Here is a 23,329-nt window from a genome sequence, read left to right as displayed (position 1 = left end):
GAAGTTGGTGGTGCTGGCGTTGGCGGCGGTTCTTCACCATCGATGATGACCGATGGCAATAATGGAGGAGGATATGTTAGTGCCGTTAGTAATACCTCATCACCGTCCCTATCAGAACTCTATGGACAAACCGATTTCTACATTGGTGTTGGCCTCGCCATAAGTTCATGTTTCTTTATTGGTTCCAGTTTTATTATCAAGAAAAAGGCATTAATGCGCCTGAATCGTCATGGTGAACTTCGAGCATCAGCAGGGGGATTCGGTTATTTAAAGGAGTGGATATGGTGGGCTGGTTTATTGACAAGTAAGTGTACCAGTGCATTCATATATGTACATATTGCAATACTAATTTGATAATGCTGTATGTTTGTATGTGTCCCATTGATGTTGAGGAATTCTTAAGATGTTACAATGGTATTTATTGTTTTTGTTTTCTGACATATCTGTGTCATGTAAACGGACAGGGCGTTGTCTTATTATTAAGGTTTCCATAGTGAATAAGGTTTCCATCAAAAGAAAGACAAATCCGTTTAAGTCTAGTTTAAGGTACCTGATTACTTATGTAGGGGAGTTGCAAATCTCCTACTAGTCGCGTCTTCCCAGGTGGTGGATGGGAAGGTGATTTCTACGATGTGCAGGGTGGAGCTGACCTAGGTCAAACTAGGCCGGATTTTTTTCTGCGTTTCGTGAAAACCTTGGTGTCTTCGGATCCACCGTGGACCAAAATGGATCGGGGTATTGCCCTTCAAATAATGAATTAAGATTTTAAATAAGAATAAGAAAAATAAAGTTACGGTGCAGAGAGTTAGTAACCCAATACGGGCGCAATCGTTGGTGAGATCCCAAGCCACGTGTCGTCGTGATAAAACGATTGTGATCCGGCTGTTCTAGATGTGGATGCCTTGGCACCCCAAATAAAGATGACAACCCGGCAATTCAAATGGAAAACGATTGTAGTTCAGGGAGGGGACGACCTACATGGAACTCTTCGAGCAGCTGGACAGGTTTGTACCGGAAGAGCAAAGTGTGGATATACTTCCGGAGGAACTGCTACTAAATCTTACCTTAACTGATGATGAGCTCGACACTACGGTGATTCTGGCCAAGTCTACACAGGTTCCGAATTCAAGTCTGACTTCAACATGTCCTGTGTCGGTAATTGCCGGCAATAAGGTTCAAAGGCAGACCGCGACTGAAGCGACCCCAACAACGGAGAAAGATTCAAAGGTCGGAACTGCCCGAGAAGCATCCGATGCGAAGCACTATAAACGTGCCGTATCTTATATCCGCAAATTCGTAGGTCGAGATGCAAATTTGCTTTCGGAGAGGGAGGTCATCTCTTCAAGGACAAGATGAAATTCCTAAGGAAGTTCAAAAGAACTTATCCGCACGCTCTTCATCGTGAGCTCCAAATGGACAGGATCTCCCTGTCGAAACAAACGGCTCGGCCAAAAATATACTAGGAGATCTCGCAACCGAGCAAAGCTATTTAAGTCCGGATTACAACAATGTAGTTTCTTTTCGAAGAAGTCCATATGTCTTGATATATTAAACTCCATTATCATCTTAATGGGTTACGACATTTATTCAAGAGTGAATGTATTGGGACAGAAAATTTTTTTAAGAGGAGATTCTCTAAAGTTGCCATTTGTCAATAAGAGACAGTCTTAAATCCCCGGTTAAAGGCCGGCCTCCCAATATAATTATTAAAAAATAAAAGCCTCTGGAAGCATTGACTTTTTTTTAATAAAATAATTATATTTTTGCAACTCGGAATTTTGGAGACTCCTATCTCTGGAAATATGGACTTTTTCTTTAAGAAAACAACATTTTTGTGATCAGAATTTCAAAATATTGCTTAAGTGAATTTAAAAAATCATGAGAAAATACAACGATACAAGTGGAACTTTAGAGAAGCATTTATCTACTAATACGGATTTCCACAAGAAAAAAGTTATACTTTTGTATAGTTACCAACGAGTAAAACACCAAACCGACGGCTTTGTTGCGGGCAGATTCACCTGTAGGGATGAAAAAGGAAACCTGGTGATTGTTACAGACAATGTCTTGAGGATCTGGAAGGAGCTTTTTACGAAGCTTTTGGTATCAAAGAGTAACGGTGGAGAAGATACCCCAGAACCAATTAGAGATAACGGTATAAATTGTATACCACCTAGCCAAGATGAGGACAGAATATCAATTAATCGGTTGAAGTTTAATAAATATTGAAATATTTGAAAATCGTTTAAAAGAAAAACATCAAGCGCGCACTTAATGTTATTGAAGAAAGTGTTACTCCGTGGAGCAACAAAACCACCGTAGTTAGAAAATCCGGTTAAAACTGATTATGTATGGATGCTCGAAAACTGAATGCACATATCCTCTAAAAAATATTGACGGGATTCTGAGTCGCATAGATCAAATACTTTACATCAGCAGCGACGACATGAAGTAGCCTTCTGGCAAATAGAAATAGGTGCCGTCTTAAATACATTACATCAGTAGCGACGACCTGAAGTACGCGTTTTGGCAAATATAAATGGAGGCAGTCACTATTTTGTGTAAGAAACCGTGAGAATACCATAAAATACGCAACCACGCACTGGTTTTAAATATATGAATTCGTTTATAAATAAATGTTATTAAAGAAAGCGAAACATTGTGAAGCGACAGAACCACCATAGTTTGAAAATCCGATTAAAACCGATTATGTATGGATGTTCGAAAACTGAATGCACTAACTATGAAAGACACATATCCCTTAGAAAATATTGACTGATTCTGAGTCACATAGATCAAATACATTATATCAGCATCGTCGACCTGAAGTACGCGTTTTGACAAATAGAACTAAAGGATGAATCCCAGTCGTACCAATTCCGAGTAATACATGTTGGTCAATGCAGCACAAAGACTCTGTCAATTGATTCTCTCCCTGGAAGGGTTGGAAACCTTCTCTGAATAACTCTCCCCCTTGAGCTAGCGTGTCAGAAATCAATAGTATCCTGGACACGTTCAGAAACTTTCAACAAGTTACAGAATAGGCCTAGTGTGTCGTGAACGCTTTGCTGACAGAAGGGACATCTATTTTTAGGGTTCCGGGGTCAATGCGTTTTCGGAAGAAGAATTTCACTGTCTGAAATTGCAGGATGGACTATGTTGCATCTATAGCCATTTATGGCTTCGGAGACCTCCAGTTTATGCAGGGATTTCTCGCGTTCGCGATCGACAATCTGTTGACGTCCGATGGAATGTCGTCTTGGATGCCATCAAGATAGCGCCGGAAATTTTGACGGATGTGTCGTGGAGGTGGATCTGCCATCAATGTGTGATGGTTGGGATGACACGGCAGATAACATGCCAGCAGGAACTGTCTAGTCAACAACACATGTTGCTTGAATGACAGCATTCTGGTTTCCTCGTAGAGGTGATCGACGCTCGTCTTCTGGACACAGCCGGTTGAAATTCGGAGTGCATTATTCTCCATTGTGTATCACTAAGGAAAGAAGTCCAGACTGGGGCAGCATAATTAAGGATAGAACGACCTATGGTCTTATATGTTGTTACCAACGTTTCTTTATCCTTGCCCCAGGAGGTGCCAGCCAAAGTTTTCAGAACTATATTCCTAGCTTTCACCTTCTGGTTAATATTGGAAGCATTTGAAGAAAATTCAAATATGTTTTTCAATATAATTAGACTTTTTGCTTGATTCGGGGCTATCGTATGTAGGAACATTTTTGGTATAAAATTCCCAATATAAGGTCCTGAGTTAGCTTGCATTAAGTTTACATATTGTTATGTGTTATCATAGCAATACTTTTTGTCTTGTATAATTTTTTTTAAATATTTTATGATTTTTCTCTATTAGGATTTTAAAATCTTCTTGAAGAAATTAGTCATAGGTCCACAATTTGTTATTGACGTGTTGTTCTACTTATTTTTCTATGACTAATTGTTTTATATCAATAAATATTAATGTGTCTTTTCCTTCCTCTTTTCTATTTTGTTTTCCATTCTAGTGGGCCTTGGAGAAGCAGCAAATTTTGCCGCCTATGCTTTTGCACCAGCCTCATTGGTAACGCCCTTGGGCGCATTGAGCGTCATTATATCCGCTGTTATGGCATCACAATTCCTCAATGAAAAACTCAATTTACTTGGAAAACTAGGCTGTTTCTTGTGTATAGTGGGATCAACGATTGTCGTCATACACTCACCGAAGGAAAAAGAAATCGAAGATTTAGATGTACTGTTTGAAAAATTGCAAGATCCTGGTTTTATATTCTATGTTATACTCATTATTGGCTCCACAATATTTGTGGCATTTTTTGTTGCACCCCGACACGGTCATAATAATGTCGTCATTTATATATTTTTATGTTCCGGCATTGGTTCCTTAACGGTAATGTCATGTAAAGCCTTAGGTTTAGCGATACGTGATACAATTTCCGGTAGAAATGATTTTGCCACTTGGATGCCATGGTTTCTGATATTGGTCACCGTGACATTTATTGCCATACAAATGAATTATCTCAACAAGGCTTTGGATATTTTCAATACGGGCATAGTTACACCCATCTATTATGTAATGTTTACAACACTGGTCATAACCGCATCGGCGATATTATTTAAAGAATTTACCCATATGCGTTTTGAGGATATTCTAGGCGATATCTGTGGGTTCCTTGTAGTTATAAGTGCAGTATTTATGTTGAATGCTTTCAAAGATATGGACATATCGTTGAACGATGTGCGCGGTATTATGCGTCCAAAAATGCAAAAACTAAATCAATACGATGATGAAGTAATGGTCGAAGATGAACCAACGTTGAAAGATCGTCGTTATACATATGGATCTGGTGACATATATCGTATGGCATGACATAATAAGCAACGTTATCAAGTGTAAGAAATTACTTGATAAAAGAGAAAAATAAAGAAATTACTTAAAGGCCTATTATCTATTTCCATTAACCTTCGTTCCCTCCCTCCTCTCCCTTCTCTCGAACATTGCTATTGTGTTATTTTTATTATCTTTTTTATCAAAATTGTTGTTTTGTTTGTAATTAATTTTATTATACATTGTAAATGATGTAGATCTAATCCAAAGTCCTATGGAATAAGTCTTATACACTTCTTTATTTTTGTAGTATATAAGTTAGAATTGTAAGAAGAAGAAAAGAAAACGGAAGAAGAGAACAAATATTTTTTTTATTGAGAATAAAGACTATATGCGAAGAGTCTATAATTTTTATTTCATTTTTTCTGGTCTAATGGTAAGTGGTATTTAAATTACATTCGGAAGGACATCAAATACTTCGACCGTATTATCCGATTTTCCCCATACTAACCTATTGTTGTTGTAACAGGTTGGCCGTTGTTGAAAGTTGTTTCCTGAAAATATTGGAAATATATATTAACTTGTATTAATGGAGTCAGGATTTGAAGAGGCTAGCCGGAAAAACAAATTGGCTGATGGCCTGTATGTCGCGTTACCAACGCTTCTTTATCCTTGCACCAGGAGGAACCAGCCAAAACATTCAGAATTTTATTCCTAGTTTTCACCTTATGGTTTACGTAGTTGCATTGTGAGGAGAAGTAAAGGAGGTTGTCGGAGACCACCAAAAGGATTTTTCGGATTATGGTTGGTGGGGATACGCTTACCTTCGAAGGAAATATCAAACCGAAGGCTTTGGTGATATAGATGTCGTTATTCCTAGTAAAGACGACTGGCGCCGGAGTAACCCTCCTCTGGATGGTCTAGCTTTCTATACAGACGGATCCAAGATGGAAGAAGGTACAGGGGCTGGCGTCTACTGTGAAAGGCTAGGCCTTGAGTTTACCTACAAGCTGGATAGCAACTGGAGTGTTTTCCAAGCTGAAATCTTCGCTATTTGGAAGGCAGTGGAATTGATAAAAAAGTCTGGATGCAGAGATCCTTGAACCGCTGACTATCTTTGTGGATAGTCAGGCGGCTCTTAAAACCATCAAATCTGAGGTCGTCCTCGAGTGTAGAGCAGTTTTGGAAACACTCACTTACAGCTATCGGCTGTGTTTGGTACCAGGACACCGTGACATCATAAGCAATGAAAAAGCAGACGAATTAGCTAGACGAGGATCTCAATCTACAGATCTAGCAATTGATTCCTCAATCAAACCACCAATATGTCAACTTAATCGGAACTGTGAGGCATTCTTCGACGAAAGAGCCTATGAACTTTGGCACAACGAACCTAGGTGCAAAGTGTCAAGATCCATTTGGCCGATTCTGTCTACCAAAAGGACACATTCACTGTTGAACCTGAGAAAAGCTGAAATAAGAGTAATAACAGGAATCATTATTGGTCATTGCAATATCAGGGCCTTTACCAGTAAATGGGACCATGATGTTATTGATTACTGCAGACTCTGCGTTGACGAGGAGGAGACAATTTAGTATCATCTGTGTCGCTGTCCAGTCCTGGCCTACAGACGGCACAGACTGTTGGTTGCTCACTTTCCACCGAGTCTTAGTTTCTTCTCAACAATGGAACCTGCTCTAATCTACAGCATAATTGGAAACCTCAAGTGGTTGGCACCTGAAACCTAAAGTGGTTGCAACCTTGGCAGGTAATATATTTCCTGTTCGATCTTTATAGCCATCGATACTATCTCATACTTACCTTTTCACACTTCCTTGTTAGCTTCTAATTTCTCTCTATCCCCCTTATTTTTTTCTCCCCCATAGATCTCTCCATATCCTTTTCTTTTCGTGGATGATCACAATGGACCTGACCTTCTCAGAGTGCTGCAGCCATATTAGAGACTGCTTATCCCCAATCCTTACCTTTCCATTTGTATGACTTATTATCATCCTAAAAGTATGCTTTAAAATGTTCATAATCACATCCTTTAAACGTTACGTACGTTATGCACATAACGAAAACTTACGTTTATCTAATCGGATTATTAAATCATGTTATGGTTACTTGTATAAAAAAGTAACCATAATATTCTAACGGGAAAATAATTGAAAGGAAAGGATACGCTCTGATTTGCTTATCAACAAGGATTACAAAATTGTTTTGTTTATTTTATGTGGAAATAGCTGTTGCCGATAAAAGGCGAAAACGCCATGGAATCTCTGTCGTTACATAAAATTTGTCGCATTTGTTTGAAAAATGATATTCTGGTGTCGATATATAGTCCAACATTTCTAATACGGCCCATTGAAATGATGCAGAAGCTTAAAATTGTCAATGTTAATGTAAGTTGCACATGAACGATTTTGATTTGATTGTTGAATATTTCTGTTTTTTATATCTTTATTTTTCAATTTATTTTTTTATCGCTTTTTACAGGCCAATGATGAATCGGCTTTCCCCGCTTTGTTGTGTCAATCATGTCTGTACCGGCTATTGGATGCCTACAATCTGCAACAATTGGCTGAAGCATCGGAAAGACGTTTAAGGGAATATTTTTTTGGTATTCCACCACCCCCCACCCAACCAACGATAAGGTGGGTATATTACAGAATATATCAGTTTCACTTTTTTTTAATATTCACATTTCTCTTCCAGTAATCTTGGTTCAGTGCTCAACAACGCCATATCCCCCAAACCGATTGATACACCCGATGATAGTGTATCGGTTGCCAACCTATGTGATATGATGTTCTATCGTGATGTCACCAATGATATTGTTGAAGTTGTCGGTGATGATGTTGAATTGCTGAATGATGTTGAAATTGATGTTAGTAGCCTGACACGTTCCGAAGCGGATGAAACACTGAGTGATGTATTTGGTAGAACTACTACTCGTATGTCATTAGATGTTTCTTCCACGGCAATTGGCGAAATGACGCATAATGATAATAGTGATAATAATAATTTTGAAAGTCTTCATAATGCAAACGTTAATTGTGAAAGAGTACAGCCTGCAGAGGATAATAAGAAACCACCAGAGCAGAGTAATATTCCATTGGCAAAAATGAAGAAAGCTTTAAAAATTCCAGATAAATGTTTAGAATGTGGCAAGATTTTCCATTACAAAGGTTATTTGTTAATACATAAACGTATCCATACGGGAGAGAGGCCATTCAAATGTGAGGTAAGTACGGATCCAATAATTGTTGTTTTTTTTTTAAAAAATTACAATTTCCTATAAAGAAATAGAAATGGTGTTAACTTCGGCCGGGCCGAAATTTATATACTCTCCATAATAGCAGAACTAACATTTAATTGCAATCATGTTTCCAAGTTCCACTAGGAACTACACAATACTGCAATGAATGATGATGGAAAGTGTCTTGAAAATCAAGATGTAAGGAAAAATGAGAGGCACCTATGAAAGGCATGCGCCAGCCTCATGGCTAGTGCTGAGGGTATATGTATTTTTGCCTCAACGAAATATTGGTTTTACTTTTTTTATAATTTAATGATGCCTAGCTTTAGATCCCACATAACATGGATGTATCCTGAACGAACTAGGTATGACGGTAGACCAACACGTAAAACTAAGCGACTATATATCACCAGTCCTGAGATTTGTCAATGTAGATTACGTTATTCCTAGTAGAGACGACTGGAAACGGTCCTTGAACTAGTCCTTGAGCTTACCTACAAGCTGGATAGCAACTGTAGTGTTTTCCCAACTGAAATCTTCGCTATTTGGAAGGCAGCGGAATTGATAAAAAGTCGATACAGAGATCCTCTAAGCTTCTTTTCAACTAAGGGAACTGATTATAACATTAATTTTCTACCAATGTTTTATTATTGTGCACCATTATTTTCGGAGGCAGCAAATTGCAACATAAAGAAACTACAGAGGTGGCTTAAAAAAGTTATTAAAAATTATATTCCCTCAAACCTCAACATACATACCAGCAGACATTGGAAGACGTCCGTCCAATTTAGATGTATTTTTAACAAATATCTCTGTTCATATAGCTATCATAAAAGCCACAAACGATCTGTGCTCTGACCATCTGCCGGTTATCTGCGAAGTCAATTTAAGTTCAGTTACTTTGACCAACATTTATTACAATTATAATAAAGCTAACTGGTTCCGATTTAAAAGCTTTATTAAAAACAAAGTCTCAACTTCTGAACACCCTCCGTGTGTGCTGATTCAAACCAAATTGAAGCGGAAGTTAAAACTTTTACTAATATAAATCAAGATGCCGTTGAAGATAGTATTACCAAAAATTTAGGCAGGACCCCAAGGGGATCTATACTAAATTTTTTAAAATATTGAATATTGATGAATAAAATACCATCTGAATTGGACAATTCATCGAAACCACTTTGGAAAATTTCTAAAATTTTGAAGAGGAAAACTCGAAATATACCTTACATATATCCCAAAATAATCAATTTTATTATTCCCAGATGGATAAATGCGAAATAATATGCTACTCATTTCCTAAACAATCACAACATGTCTAATCATCATAGCAACCCTACAACGATTTCCGAGGTTAATACAACCATCCTAGAAATACAATCATCCAATCTCCAGGATTGGACGGTATTAACAACAAATGTTTAAAACATTTGCTTATGAAAGCAAAAAATATATTACAATCATTTTTAATTTCCTGCCTTATAAATTTGTATTTTTCTTTTGATTGGAAATGATCCAAAACTCCTGTCTCCAGAAAATCCCGCTTCATATAGATCGATTAGTCTATTGTCATCATTAAGCAAGATATTGGAAATGATTATAATGCATAAGATTTTGAATTTTGTCACACTCAAACAATATAATCCCTCTTCAACAGCAGTTCGGTTTCAGAGAAGAACATAACACAACACATCCTCTGCTTAAAATAAAGAATTTGTTCTCCAACAATTTTAATGAGGGAAAATCTACGGGAATGGTTCTATTGGAAATTAAAGCTCCTTCACATATTAAACAAAAAAACTTAATTTTCCCATGGAACTCATTAAAATAATTCAAAACTTTTTATATGGAAGATCTTTTAAGGTGTATATCGGAACAACTTCTTCCAAAGTCAGGTATACAAATTTAGGATTTCCCCAAGCTTCTAACTTATCACCTATTTTATATAATATTTATATTTCTGACATGCACATCACTAATTGGATGAACCGCATCTGTTTTTGCTGATGACACCTCTATTTTATGTTCAGATTTTTATGCGAACGATATACTGGCTAAATTTGGAAAATGGCATCCAAGAATGATTTGATTTTTTCAAAAATAGAAAATTTTGTTGAACCATGATAAAACTGAAGCTATATATATTTTACAAGAAGACGCAAATCATGTTTCGTCCCTTAACGGCCATTACTATTTAACAACTGCTCAATGGAGTGAAAAGATAATGTCAAATATCTCGGCACCGTAATAGATGAAAGATTATGTTTTAAGTATCACATTTCATACATAGTGGACAAAATCAATAAACTCGCCAGGCTTATGTATCTCCTAATTAACAGGAAGTCTGAACTAAGTCTTACAAATAAGATACTCATTTTCAAATCAAATTTTCGGTGATGTACTATTGTGTTCCTGTATGAGCTTCTATATCATATTGCCACATTAAAAAACTACAAGTTTCGCAAAATAAGATATTCAAAATGATTTACAATTAACCATAGTTATATTCAACTAGAAGACTACATACCCTGACTGGTTTTGATTTGGTGATGGATAGAAAAAACACCTTGGCGAATAATTTCAGAGAAAGATGTCGGCTATCTCAATACAATCATATTAATGATTTAATATCATAATAATTTTACCACCTAACATTTAATTTAATTTCATTGGGATTTTTTTGCGATTTTCCCAAACATTGCTTTTGAAAACTTAAGTAAAATCATATTAAATAACAACCAATAATTTTTAAGTAGAACATGAATTTAATATTCCTAAACTCTTATTTTCCAACATCGTATGTAACAACTTTTGTATATTATCATTTACAGCAGTATAGCATAGCTCCAATTAGTGTGAGAAATTTGATTAGGATACTAACATTAGTATACTTACTGTGGAGGTCCCGGCCGAACTCCTTAAATTTATCCACTGAATCATACCATACGAGACATGGAAAACCACTTAATCCCCAAATCAGTATTAAAAATAAAATATTTATTTTATTAAACATAATAATAAAATGTCTTAAAATCTATAATTACTTATACATGTAAAAAAACAATCGTATACGTATACAAAATGTACGAGGAAACAGATATTTAAAAAAATCCCTGATTATTTTCTAAGAATGTAACACGAAATAATTTGCGTTGTACAACACTTACAACTACTATTGTATCGATTCCACATCCAAATCTTTCTCTTTCTTTGTTGTTGTACATTTAATAAATTGTTCTACAATAACGACGACTATAAAAATAACAGCTAATACTACAAAATATGACCCATACACAATGTATTGGTCCCGCGGCGCTAAACTATATCCAGCCTCTGTAACTACAACCAGAGTTAAGATGGTTTGTAATATCAAAGCTATAAGGGTATTTATGCCGAATATTAAACCAAAACTATCATCACTTAAATTACGTGCCACAATAGCACTGGCAATGGTTATGACAAAGAAATACAATATGCCGAACATAACATACATAGCATATGCTACCCAAAGGATATTTGTGACGGCGGATATGATCATAAATGCACCCATTAAAATCGAGCATATTGTTAAGATCCATTGTGAACGATAAACGCCATTTAACATGCCCGCGGTCATTGCACCGACAGCACCCAGTAGGGTAACTGTCGCCTCGACAGCACCATTATAATAACTTTGATGATTTTCATCGATTTCTTTCCATAGAATTTGTGCATAGGAAATAACTTGCAATTGGCCACATGTTGCCAGCGACCACCATATACTCCATTTTAATACGGTGGGATTTGTGTATGCGCTAACGGTATGCTGCCACAAGAGTCGGCTTGCATTTTTCCACGAAAATTTCGGCTTATCAATATCCGTATTGATGGATGAATCTGAAAAAGAAAATTTAGAAAAAGGAATAGTGGTAATGTTATTAATATCAATAGTAAAAAAAATTAAAAAAGGTGTTATGTTCGGTCATATCGAATATTATATACCCTCCATTATTATACCCTCCACCTTATGGTTAATGAGGTTATATACACTTTGATATGGCAAAAATGTGCCTCATCGAAATATTGGTTTCGGTCGAACCCCATGTTACTTTGAACCAAATCTGTGTCAGACAATTTGGAGTCAACTTTTTTAACTTTTTTCTGTTTATACCGCGCTTTTTGTGCTAGGCTACGAACTTTCCGAACTGCCCTCGTAATATTTTTAACAATCCTACATGAAGTCCGAATATGGGCCCCTTTTTTAATTCAATATCATTCGTTTGAATGTCCGATATGATGTAAACTTTGCAAATCGTAATACTTCTACCAAATCTAGATCATGTCCGAAAATGAGACCCATCGGTCCACTCCAAAGTCTCAATATTTTGAAAATTTGTTAATTCAATATCAAATGAATGGATTTGATCCAAACTTTGCAAATCGTAATACTTTTACTAAACTTAGATCATGTGCGAATATGGGTCAAAATAATTTCTATAGTGCAACCTCTTCTGGTACCTCTCCACAGATAGCCAAAAATGTGATAAAAATGAGCTTAGTGTTCATTGAGTGACTGACAGATCATCACCCAGACGAAACGCTGAAGCTTGCAATTTTGAGTGTGGATTGTTGTTGGTGTGTAGGCATGAGATAAGGCTGGGTTTTTGGAAATTCAAACTAGAATGGTACGAAAAGTACTAAATATGATACCCTTTGCATTAGGCGAACAGAAAGAGCTAAAATTCTAAAATTAGGAATTTGGGTCACTTATAGAAAATTAGAAAGATATGCAAATGCGACCTATAAGTGCACGAAAAGTACTAAATTTAGTTCTAATTTTATATATATTGAAAATATATAGCTAAAATCTTGAAATTTTGTATTAAATACAGGTTGGGAAGTGGTGTTGATGTATGTAAATGGTTTAAGAAATTTGTACTTATGTGTATAAAAAGTACGAAAGGGTACTAAATTTGGTACTATTTGCATTTAGTGGAGCGTATAGAGATTAAATCCTGAAAATAGGAATTAGGACTACTATTGGAGTACAGGATTTTGATGTAGCTTTTAAAATTCGTACGAATATGTACGAAAAGTACTAAATCTTGTGCAAGTTGTATTTCGGTGAACAGATAGAGCTGGAGTTTTCAATTTGGGAATCAAAATCACAGTTGGAGTGTAGGATTGAGGTTGTTTATGAAGGATTATGTAGGATTGAGGTTTTGTTGTGGATAAGAAAGTACTAAATTTAGTACGATATTATGCGATGATTGGGTACAAAAAGTACTAAATTTAGTAATTTTCTGATTTTGGGTGAACAGCTAGAAGTGAAAACTTGAAATTTGGAATTACGATTACTGTTGAGAATTGAGCTATTGATACAGCTTTGGAAATTCGTATTTATGTGTACGAAAAGTAATAAACGGTACTAGATTTGGTACAATTTTAATTTGGGTGAATGGAGAGAGCTGGAAATCTAAAAATTTAAATAATGATTACTGTTGGAGTGTGAAATTAAGGTATGGAGTGTAGTACTTATTTGTACTAAATGGTACTATATTTGGTACAACTTGATTATGTGTGAACGGACGGAACTGGACTCCTGAATTTTGGAAAAAATACTGTTAAAGTGTAGGATTAAGATAGTTTTGCAAATTAGTACTTATGTGTACTAAATTTGGTGCAATTTGATTTTATTTGAACGGATAGAGCTGTATTCCCTTCCGCATACAAAGGAGCGGAAGAGAATACAAAACAAAACGAATAATAAAACCAGTGTGTAACTCCGAAAACCTTTTTTGCAAATCATAGAGTGAGGGTATATACCTATTGGCAATACAGACTGACACCTTTTTACTTGTTTTTATTTCAGTTGATACAACAACAGTAAAATAAGTGCTCACAATAAATCTGATTTGAAATAATTGAATAAAATTGAAAAATAACGAAGTTTTTAACTATCAGTAACACGTTTTTCAGTTATCAAACATACCTAGTATTTTTTTGTGCGATATTGTAAATCTCTGTCTTAAATAACGAACAGATTATAAAAACTAGCACAAAAATTCATTCAATATTTTGAATAAAAATTCCCCGCTCAGATTTGCAATCTACAAAAGGAAACAATTATAAAATATCTGTTTCGATGAGATTTAAAACCAACGCACCCCACTCCAATTTCTTCGTTTCAACTTTTACCAAAAGCCTTATTATTTTGGTGACATTTTCTATGATTATCCTCCAAAACAATTGCGCTCAACCTATATTACACACTAGGATATGCCCGCTATTGGTTAGCGGATGTGAGAATTATTTAATCAATCCTACAATCCAAAAAGTGATCCTAACTAAAAAATTCAGAATCTCATCCAAAATTCACCCAAATTTCAAATTGTACCAAAGTTAGTACCTTTACATACCCATAAGTATGAATTTCCAAAACTACACCCATGCATCAATCCTACACTCTAACAGTAAACTTATTTCCAATTTTCAGTGTTCTAGCTCTGTCGGTTCAGCCAAAAACACATTTGGTACTATTTAGTACACATTATAGGAAGTGATGCAAATGTGGTATAGTTTGGTAATGTGGTATAGTCACATTTTTTGTAAACTGAAAATTTAAAAAAAAAACTGAAACATGTTGTATAGTTCGCTGTTCTCAAAGTTTAAAAATATTTGTTTGTTTTACAGATGTATTTTAATCTTTATTATTAAAGCATTAAAATAATAAATACTAAAAATCAAATAAAATGCGCAATTGCACCACATATTTACCAATTTAGGAAAAAAAAACTATACGTTTATTCAGTAAACACAAGTGCAGGTAATGTGGTATACCTTGAGTCTGTATGAAAAAAGCCAGCACAAGACAAAATCTCATTACTATTTGAAACATTTGTCCTCTACGAGAGCTACCATGAAACACAAGGATGAAAAACAAAGGCTATGAGTTTTAACAACTTCTCCATACAAAAATTAAATATTGCATGTGTAGACATTATTATATAATAAAAATTAAAGTTGCACTCAAAATATCCGTTAAAAATCTTAACAGTCATAAATCTCGATCTAATTCAAATTCATTAAAAACAATAAATTATATAAGATATCAATTGGAAGTGAAAATTATACTATACCAGATTAACATCATGTGGTATACCACATTACCTGCACTTTTTACTACAACAGTAACCTTCTTTGCAAATTTTAGTGGTCTAGCTCTATCGGTCCACCACAATACACATTTAGTACTATTCAGTACACATTAGTACAAATTTCCAACACTTCCTAGATACCTAACTCAAAATTCCAGATCTCAGAAATATCGGTTCACTCAAAATTCAAATATCGGTTCACTCAAAATTTAAATTGTACCAAGGTTAGTGCCATTTAGTACCCATAAGTATGCATTTTCAAAATCACATCCACACACATATCCTACACTACAACATTAACCTTATTTCCAAATTTCGGGTTTCTAGCTCTATTGGTTCAGCCAAATACACATTTGGTACTATTTAGTACACATTAGTAGAATTTTCCAAAACTTCCTACATATTCCAAGCCTACACCTTAACAGTGATCCGAATTTTAGGAATCCAGTTCTATCTGTTCACCCTAAATCCAAATTGTACCAAATGTATTACAATTTAGTACTTTTCGTACACAAAACTACCTACAAATCGCTATCCTCCGACGGTAAAGTTAATTTCAAATTTCAGAATTCCAGCTTCATGCGTTTCTCTAAATTCAAATTGCACCAAGAGAGGAGAAAATTGTAGAAGAAGGACAGATTTTTGACAAAATCTGACAAAATCTAGGATCTGATTGGGGTCTATTTTAGAGAAGAAAGCTAGATTATCGATTTCATATCTTTCAAACTGTTCATGTCTTCTGCCACTCTGCGATGAACATCTACAGATGATATGTTCAATTGCGTCTATCTCTTCTTTATCAACCCTTCATCACAACCTTGATTCGCATTCCAAATTTCAAGTTTTTGGCTCTATTTGTTCACATGCTACGAAATTGTAAGAAAATTTAGTATATTTTAGTACTTTTTGGATACTTATAGTTAGAATTTCTAAAAACCCTTATGGTACATCAACCCTACACTCCACCAATGGCCCTCAATCCAAATTTCAGAGTTCTATCTGCACCGGTTCGTCTAGTACGAATCTGATACCTTTGGAGCAAGAGTGACCCTCACCCAAATTTCGTCTGGACCTTGATGAATCGTTAAGTCAGTCAGTGAATAAGTAAGTCAGTCAATAACTTTACTCTTTTATTAGTATAGATTTAGTAACGGTCTCTGTTTTGCATTAATTCATTTAATAATTCTAATTCAAAATCGTTTATAAAAAATGATAAAAAAATCACTCACCACTCCTTTCAACAATTGTATTCTTGTGATTCTCTGTATAAACACTACCATTCTCCAATTCAGCTGGGTGAGGTTGTGGTGTTGCTGCTATTCCATCAATATTATTTTCACATTTATCTTTATTACTATCGACAACAGCTCCGCCATCATCACCTTTTGTAGTTTTATAAAAATATATACTTTGACTAACACTCGGCAGGGCTACAGCAACAAATAACGATACGATTTGCGAAGCAAATGATATGTAATGTAATCCACGATAATCTAAAGAATCCGTTGATACCAGCACCTGAGCTAAAACACCACCCAAAAACTTGCCACACAATATTGCGGAACGCGTGTGACCGGAGACAATTTGATAACGTGATTTTTCCACTTTAGCATATATATACGTATAATAGGCTACTTCACTGGCCATAAAGGTACCAAAAAATACCTGACCTATCAATAATTCCCACACAGTCTGTGTCCATAATAATATGCCGAAGAGAACAATACCCGAAAGCGCGGAAACAATTATTATTGCCTTATATCGTAAAATATCCGTAATTAGAAACACAATGACCAGTTGAATGAGTACGGAATATGTACCGAATGGATATATTTCACGATTTAAATCTTCACTTGTTATATTACGATCCGGACCGGTTAAATATTCCACCACAAATGGTTCGGATGGACGCATTTCGCGAAAAAAGCCAAACGTGCATAACAATAAGGATATACGTAACCATGCTTGCATATTTTTGCCGGTGGTGGTATGTTTTTTTTTTGTTATTTTGTTTCCAAGCTGTCGTTTTTTGTTTTTTTTTTGTATATAAAAAATATTTTTAATTGCTTGTCGTCGATGCTATTAACCCGATCACTTTTGATTTTATTTTGATGAATATACACTGGCTGGCTGTTGCTGCTTCCGCGACGAACGACGACGGAACGTGTTTCTACTCCGCCGTGTTTACGATTGAATTGAAAAAAGACAGTTTTGTTTTTATTTTTTTCTTTTTTTTGCTTCTTCTTAACACCTTAACAGCAATCCGATTGTATGGCCGTGTTATATTCGTCAGAATAGTGTGAATTTTATTTGCGTCTCTTCTCTTTTATTTCTCTGTTTATTTTTGGTTTTGCAATACTCTTAAAACGTTTTTTTATGTACTTCTCTTATTTTTTACTCCAAATATCTGTGGGTTCGACATCACAACATAACCGATTGTTTTTTTTCTTTTTTTCTTTTTGTATTAGAGTGGTTCAAAAAAAAATCTTTAAAGAATCATTTTTTATAAAGAATAATAGGTGTTTCGTATAGAGATCACTGAGAAAAACTGTTGTGTATTAGAGTGGTTCAAAAAAAAATCTTTAAAGAATCATTTTTTATAAAGAATAATAGGTGTGTCTGGTTACTTTTCCAGTAACATTTATTCAGTAAGTTCTAGTTCAGAGAGTAAGCCTTTTTTAATCTCTTTTGCGATAATACTGAGAAAAGTAAACAGACGACATTTAGTAAGATTTAGCAAATAATCAGATGATTTGCGTCAAAATAAACAACGAACAAAGGACAAACACAATTACTTGTATTGCGACATTTAGTAAGATTTAGCAAATAATCAGATGATTCAAGAAAACATTTGATTTGCGTCAAAATAAACAACGAACAAAGGACAAACACAATTATTTGTATTGCATTTAATATTAAAAATAAAACGAATAACAAAAGAAACATTGATTTGGTATGCTCCCCGGGAACACTTAAGCTCCCTGCATCAATACATAGCCCTCTATCTGAACTTGCCTAAAAATATATAAGGAATTAGTTTCTCATTTAATAAAACTTTGCATTACTTACGAATTTTCTGTAATTTTTATACAACTTAACTTCAAATTGAACATTGCAAATTAAAAAAATGTTTTGAATAATTTTTGCATTTGGTCATAAAACAGCTGATACAAAATTGGCTGAGTTTGCAAAATCTTACTGAATAAAATTCTTTCAGTAAACTCCAGTAAGTTTGTTGTTGTTGAACTGTCAAACTTGCCCTCTCACTTGACTCTCTTTTACTGGATTTTTGGGTAAACAGACAACATTTAGTAACATTTGGTAAAAATTGTTACCAAATATCGAGTAAACAGACAGAGCTATTGTTTTTAAGCACCCCAACAGACGTTGGCGCGGAAAGGAGTACGTCTACCAGATATAGGTGGTAATGCAATTAACGAAACGTATCGACTCAAAATTGAGTGAAACTTAGTGGACAGATTGCAGCGGATTTAAATTCCAAAAAGTTTATAACATTCTGGATCAGGTTTAGAAATTATTGTTCAAATTACGTTCCGATGTCAGAGAGGACTATGATGATAAAATTTCAGCAAAGCGCCCTGAATATGAACATCATACATATGTTTGCTCCTTCGGGTGTTCGAAACAATGATAAGGTAGCACATTTATACAAAGACGTAGCTCAAAATGTCGAAATCACATGAAATAACAATAATTCAAGGCGACTTCAAGGCTAAAAAGGGTAATGACTCGGATAAAGAAATTCAATTCTACCTAGAATTATTATTATTTATTTTCAACTTGACTTGTTATCAGTTAAGATGAATTTAACCAAAACTTTATTTAAACTGCATCCTAGACGACTATAGATGTGGAGATCACCATTAGACAACAGAAGGAAACTAAAAGGAGCAGAGCTTAATGCTAACGGACGCGTCCACAGGTTGCGGATAGTAGCTGTGAATATCAAATAAGCACTCGCGGACAATCAGCTGGTCCTGGGGGAGAGTCTCGGAGGAAATAATCGAGTACCTATGATCCCATGGCTGGCAAGAATGGCGCCTTTCAACTATCCACTTTAAAATTCTTAGATCACTACCTTCCAAGTTTAGGTTAGGGATGTACGGTTGTTAGTAACAACAGTTCACTCAGAGACAATTGTCCATTGTGATCATCCTTGAAGAAAAGGGAAAAGAGAGAATGGAAGAGAGGAGAAAATAGTTGGATGACTATTTCAGCCAAGCCAGATTTTTGACAAAGCCTAGGATCTGATTGGGGTCTATTTTGTAGAAGAGAAAGCTAGATTATCAATTTCATATCTGTTTGTGCTTTCTGCCACTAAGCGATGGACATCTACAGAGAGCCTTGAGGGCCGCCTGACTATCGACATATATAGTCACCGGTCCCGTAATGTCGGCATTAAGTGATTTTACTAACTCGGTCGCTTTCGTGATTGCAAGAATCTCTGCTTGGAAAACGCTGCAAAGATTGTTAAGCTTATATGAGTTATATGTTCCTAATTCCCTACAGTAAAAACTGCAAACCTGGCAGAGGTATGGAGCCATTAGTCCAGGATTCCCTGCAAGGAAAATCTACTCTGATGCCATTAAAGTCTCTATGAGATGGAACATAGTCACTAATGTGAGTATTTTTCCTCAAGAAATCACAATCTGGAGTTATGTTGAGGATACTAGCGTCATTATAGTTCAGCGACTTCCAGGCATCCGTTTCTCGGAGCCTCAGGGTGCATCTAACAGCCTGGAATTTAATCAGAATGTCCAAAGGTTGGATATTCAAAATTGCGTTCAAGGCTGCCTGTGGTGTATTTCTTAAGGCTCCGGTGATCAGGATTGAAGCCGATCGCTGTACAAATCTTACGTTTTCTAGTGAAGAGTTAGACAGTTAGACAGGGTGGAAAGGGAACCCTCCAGGATGTCTGCAATTGTCATTAGAGACTTACCCCCAACCAGCAGGACTACATCATCGGCATAGGCTACAACCTTTATCCTGAGATGATTGAATTTTATAAGTATCTCATTTATCACCAGAAGCCACAAAAGGGGGGATTGTACTCCTCCCTGTGGTGTGCTTCTGTTGACAGATTTCCTCACGGAACTCCCTCCTAAGGATGAGCTGATAATTCTCCTTTCCAGCATTCTATCAATCCATTCCGTAAGAAGTGAGGGGATACCAATGCTTACTAGAGCAGAATGGATGGTTTCCAACTTCCCTCGATATCGAGGAATGCTAGCAGAGGACTCCATATTCTTCTCGATGCACCCAACCAACCCATGCAGGGCTGTATCCACTGATCTGTCATTGATGTATGCGTGCTGGGAGTTGCTAAGTTTACTATGGTCAATAGTGTTCCCACTTTCTGAGTCTAGTAACCTATCTAAAGTCTTAAGTAGAAAGGAAGAGAGACTAATCGGTCTATAGTCTTTTGGTAACGTATCACTCGCCCTACCGTCTTTCCTTACGCATTCAAGGTTTTGTGACCACCATACTGGCTGAGATCTCTTCCCCCCAGGTCATGAAGCTATATCGCTCTTCAAAAGAGTGTCCGTGACAGTGCTCACAACTTCCTCAACATCATCAACCAATATTGAGGATGCTTGTTTTTTTGGTTTTGGCTTCTGTTTACCTCTGGAGGTAGGAATCTGGAAACGTATAAGTCTATGGTTCGAAAAGGAGCATTTCTCAGATACTTCCCAGTTTATAACCCCAGAGTCGTCCATATTAGTGAGGGTTATGTCGATGACTTCACCTCTCAATCATTTAACGAACGTTGATGTATTGCCTCTAATACATATTCTAAGATTATTTGGACGAAGGACAAACCCGAAATGGAAAAAATCGGTTCAGATTTAGATATAGCTCCCATATATATTTTCGTCCGATTTTATGTAAATTGGTGCTCTAACTCCCAATATTTATCCGATTGAGACAAACTTTTGCACAGCGTACTGATGTAGGTCCAGTTTGTTGTTGTTTTTTTATGGTTCAAATATCTATTTAGATCTCATTTTTTCGCCCGATTCCATTTCTATCGACAGCACAGTTCTTGCATGTACCCAAAGTGGCGAAGGCTATCATACCGTCCGACTTTTGATTTTTCCTTACGGTTTTTTATTTGCAGTTGATTCCTGCTCTTTCTTTCAATGCGGATTCGTGTGTATATAACCAAGAAAATATAGTGAAAGTAATGCAATATTGAGTAGTGATTTCCAAGCAAGTTCAGAGAGATTACAACTTTTTTAATCAACCACAGTGTATAAACAAATTTAGTACATTCAATACATTCTGGTGAAAGTTAAACGAGTGTAACTTAAAAATAAACCGGATTACGAAGTCTTACTCTACTATTTTTAGTTTATTTGAATATTAATTTAACATTAATTAAATTAATTTGTATAAATAGTTGACTTCAAATAATAGGAAATCCAATGCTTTTCTTGTGAGGTTTCTATAAAAAAATGATTTTAAAACGGCTACCTAGAAACCATAATCATAAGACCTTTTTTAGATGTCAATACCAACTACTGTAAAAATAAATAACTAATGCCCAAAATATCTAGCATGACAATGCGTTTTCCAACAAATATAGGCCTATATATGTATATGTGAAACATATATATGTCTGGTTTACTCAGTGAAAAATTAAATAAAAACCATTTTAACATTCTCGATGTGTCATCGTCATCTCCATTACGTATGTGCTGTGTCTATCACATTTTTTGTATCTTAAGTTTTGTGTTCTCTACAAACAATTAAATAAATAAATAAAAAGAGTGTAATTTCCGTCGGCAATCTTTTCAATTAAAAGTGACGATTCAAATTCATTTCTCAATAAAAATTCACTTGAGTAGTTAATTACATACATGTGTATTTCTGTGTGTATTGAAGGGGTACACACACACTTGTCATTGACTTCACTTAATCGCTATCTATTTATTTAATTTTCCGTTTTGTCATTTTATAGACCAATTCAAAAAAATAAAAAAGATCAATTGATCGTTTTGTCAAAATGTCATAAATAAGCACGCGATTGTTTTAAATGATATTAACCCATCGTTGAACAAATAATTGAAATATACTTTGCCGTTGTTTCAATTATAATTTTAGCTATAAGAAAAAACCGAAAAAATTCACGAACTTAGCAGTTATTTTCAAATATTTATGTTGTTGCTGTAGTACGCTTTAAATAATTCTCGGGTCTTTTCGGATCCTATATCAAATTGTTGTTGACATTTACATTTGTTATTTTGGTGTACTCTTTTTATAGGGACCATATGAGTTAAGGCGCAAAATGAGTTAAGAAACGCTCAACATTTTTAACGACAACTTTTTTTTAAATAATGAATTTTTCTTTTCCCCGATTTTCTTGTATACGAACTTACCCTAATAATTGTCTTAAAATTTGATCGGTTAAAACAACATTTGAAAGAAATATATATCAAATACTGTCAGATAGTATTATTATCTACTTCAACGATATATATATATATATATATATATATAAGACTTATTTGTTTTAATTTTATACCTCAAACAAACCTAATTTATTTTAATAATATTTAATATTTATTTTAATATACATTTGTGGACAAAATAATAGAAACAAAACCATTAAAAAATAAAATTAATTTTAATTTATATGTTAACGCTGGCCACATTTACAGAAAATGCCAGGTTCAACAAAGAAAAAAAGAAGCAGCAAAAAATAAATAATTTTCTTTTTTGATTTAATTCGAACCTACAGTAATTCAGGAATGTCGCTACAAAATTTCAAGTGAAAATCTCAACAACTTTTAAAGATATAGCCGATTTATTGTGTCAGCATCAAACGACGGTCGAAGTGCTTCTCAAACTTTAAAAGCGTTTTTCTCGAAACAGTGTTTTTACGAATAGCTGACACGATAACTCAGATCGGTTGCAAATTTTGGCACGTTTCTCTGTGAGTGTATAGTTATCATATAAACTAGGATAAATTCAATCGGTGAATATCTTCCTCATTTTTTAACTTAGTCCGCCATTTTGTTAATTTTTGAGCGAAGTTAATAATCCTAGTTCATACGAGAGCCAGACATGCA

At 35.2% G+C, this 23,329-nt stretch overlaps 3 protein-coding genes across 3 annotated transcripts; 2 read left to right on the top strand and 1 right to left on the bottom strand.

The window, feature by feature from the left end:
- Nucleotides 1-102: 102 nt before the first annotated feature.
- Nucleotides 103-4,900, top strand: LOC133330026 (magnesium transporter NIPA2). The gene is made up of 2 exons (XM_061538485.1): nucleotides 103-304; nucleotides 4,020-4,900. The coding sequence occupies exons 1-2, from the start codon at nucleotides 214-216 to the stop codon at nucleotides 4,877-4,879; spliced, it is 951 nt and encodes a 316-aa protein (XP_061394469.1). The 5' UTR covers nucleotides 103-213; the 3' UTR covers nucleotides 4,880-4,900.
- A 2,211-nt stretch (nucleotides 4,901-7,111) lies between these two features.
- On the top strand, nucleotides 7,112-8,933 carry LOC133330017 (zinc finger and SCAN domain-containing protein 20-like). The gene is made up of 4 exons (XM_061538477.1): nucleotides 7,112-7,243; nucleotides 7,338-7,495; nucleotides 7,557-8,085; nucleotides 8,925-8,933. Exons 1-4 carry the CDS (start codon nucleotides 7,112-7,114, stop codon nucleotides 8,931-8,933), a joined length of 828 nt encoding a protein of 275 aa, XP_061394461.1.
- A 2,339-nt stretch (nucleotides 8,934-11,272) lies between these two features.
- On the bottom strand, nucleotides 11,273-17,208 carry LOC133330016 (thiamine transporter 1). The gene is made up of 3 exons (XM_061538476.1): nucleotides 16,511-17,208; nucleotides 13,783-13,790; nucleotides 11,273-11,947 (listed from the first exon to the last, which is right to left on the bottom strand). Exons 1-3 carry the CDS (start codon nucleotides 17,205-17,207, stop codon nucleotides 11,273-11,275), a joined length of 1,380 nt encoding a protein of 459 aa, XP_061394460.1. The 5' UTR covers nucleotide 17,208.
- Between the last annotated feature and the right edge of the window lie 6,121 nt (nucleotides 17,209-23,329).

The sequence above is a fragment of the Musca vetustissima genome, unplaced genomic scaffold (genome assembly GCF_032173495.1).
Source record: "Musca vetustissima isolate MV318-11 ecotype Yass unplaced genomic scaffold, APGP_CSIRO_Mvet_v1 utg2798, whole genome shotgun sequence".
Taxonomy (NCBI): Eukaryota; Metazoa; Arthropoda; class Insecta; order Diptera; family Muscidae; genus Musca; species Musca vetustissima.
The sequence above is the reverse complement of the archived record's forward strand: the minus strand, read 5'-3'. Positions and strand labels throughout refer to the sequence as shown.

Bases quoted from the DNA above. Each gene is read 5' to 3' on its own strand.
- LOC133330017 (XM_061538477.1), top strand. From the start codon at position 7,112: ATGGAATCTCTGTCGTTACATAAAATTTGTCGCATTTGTTTGAAAAAT. The intron at 7,244-7,337 runs GTAAGTTGCACA...CGCTTTTTACAG, and splicing joins TTAAAATTGTCAATGTTAAT to GCCAATGATGAATCGGCTTT. The intron at 7,496-7,556 runs GTGGGTATATTA...TTTCTCTTCCAG, and splicing joins CCCACCCAACCAACGATAAG to TAATCTTGGTTCAGTGCTCA.
- LOC133330026 (XM_061538485.1), top strand. From the start codon at position 214: ATGCGCCTGAATCGTCATGGTGAACTTCGAGCATCAGCAGGGGGATTC. The intron at 305-4,019 runs GTAAGTGTACCA...TTTCCATTCTAG, and splicing joins GTGGGCTGGTTTATTGACAA to TGGGCCTTGGAGAAGCAGCA.
- LOC133330016 (XM_061538476.1), bottom strand. From the start codon at position 17,207: ATGCAAGCATGGTTACGTATATCCTTATTGTTATGCACGTTTGGCTTT.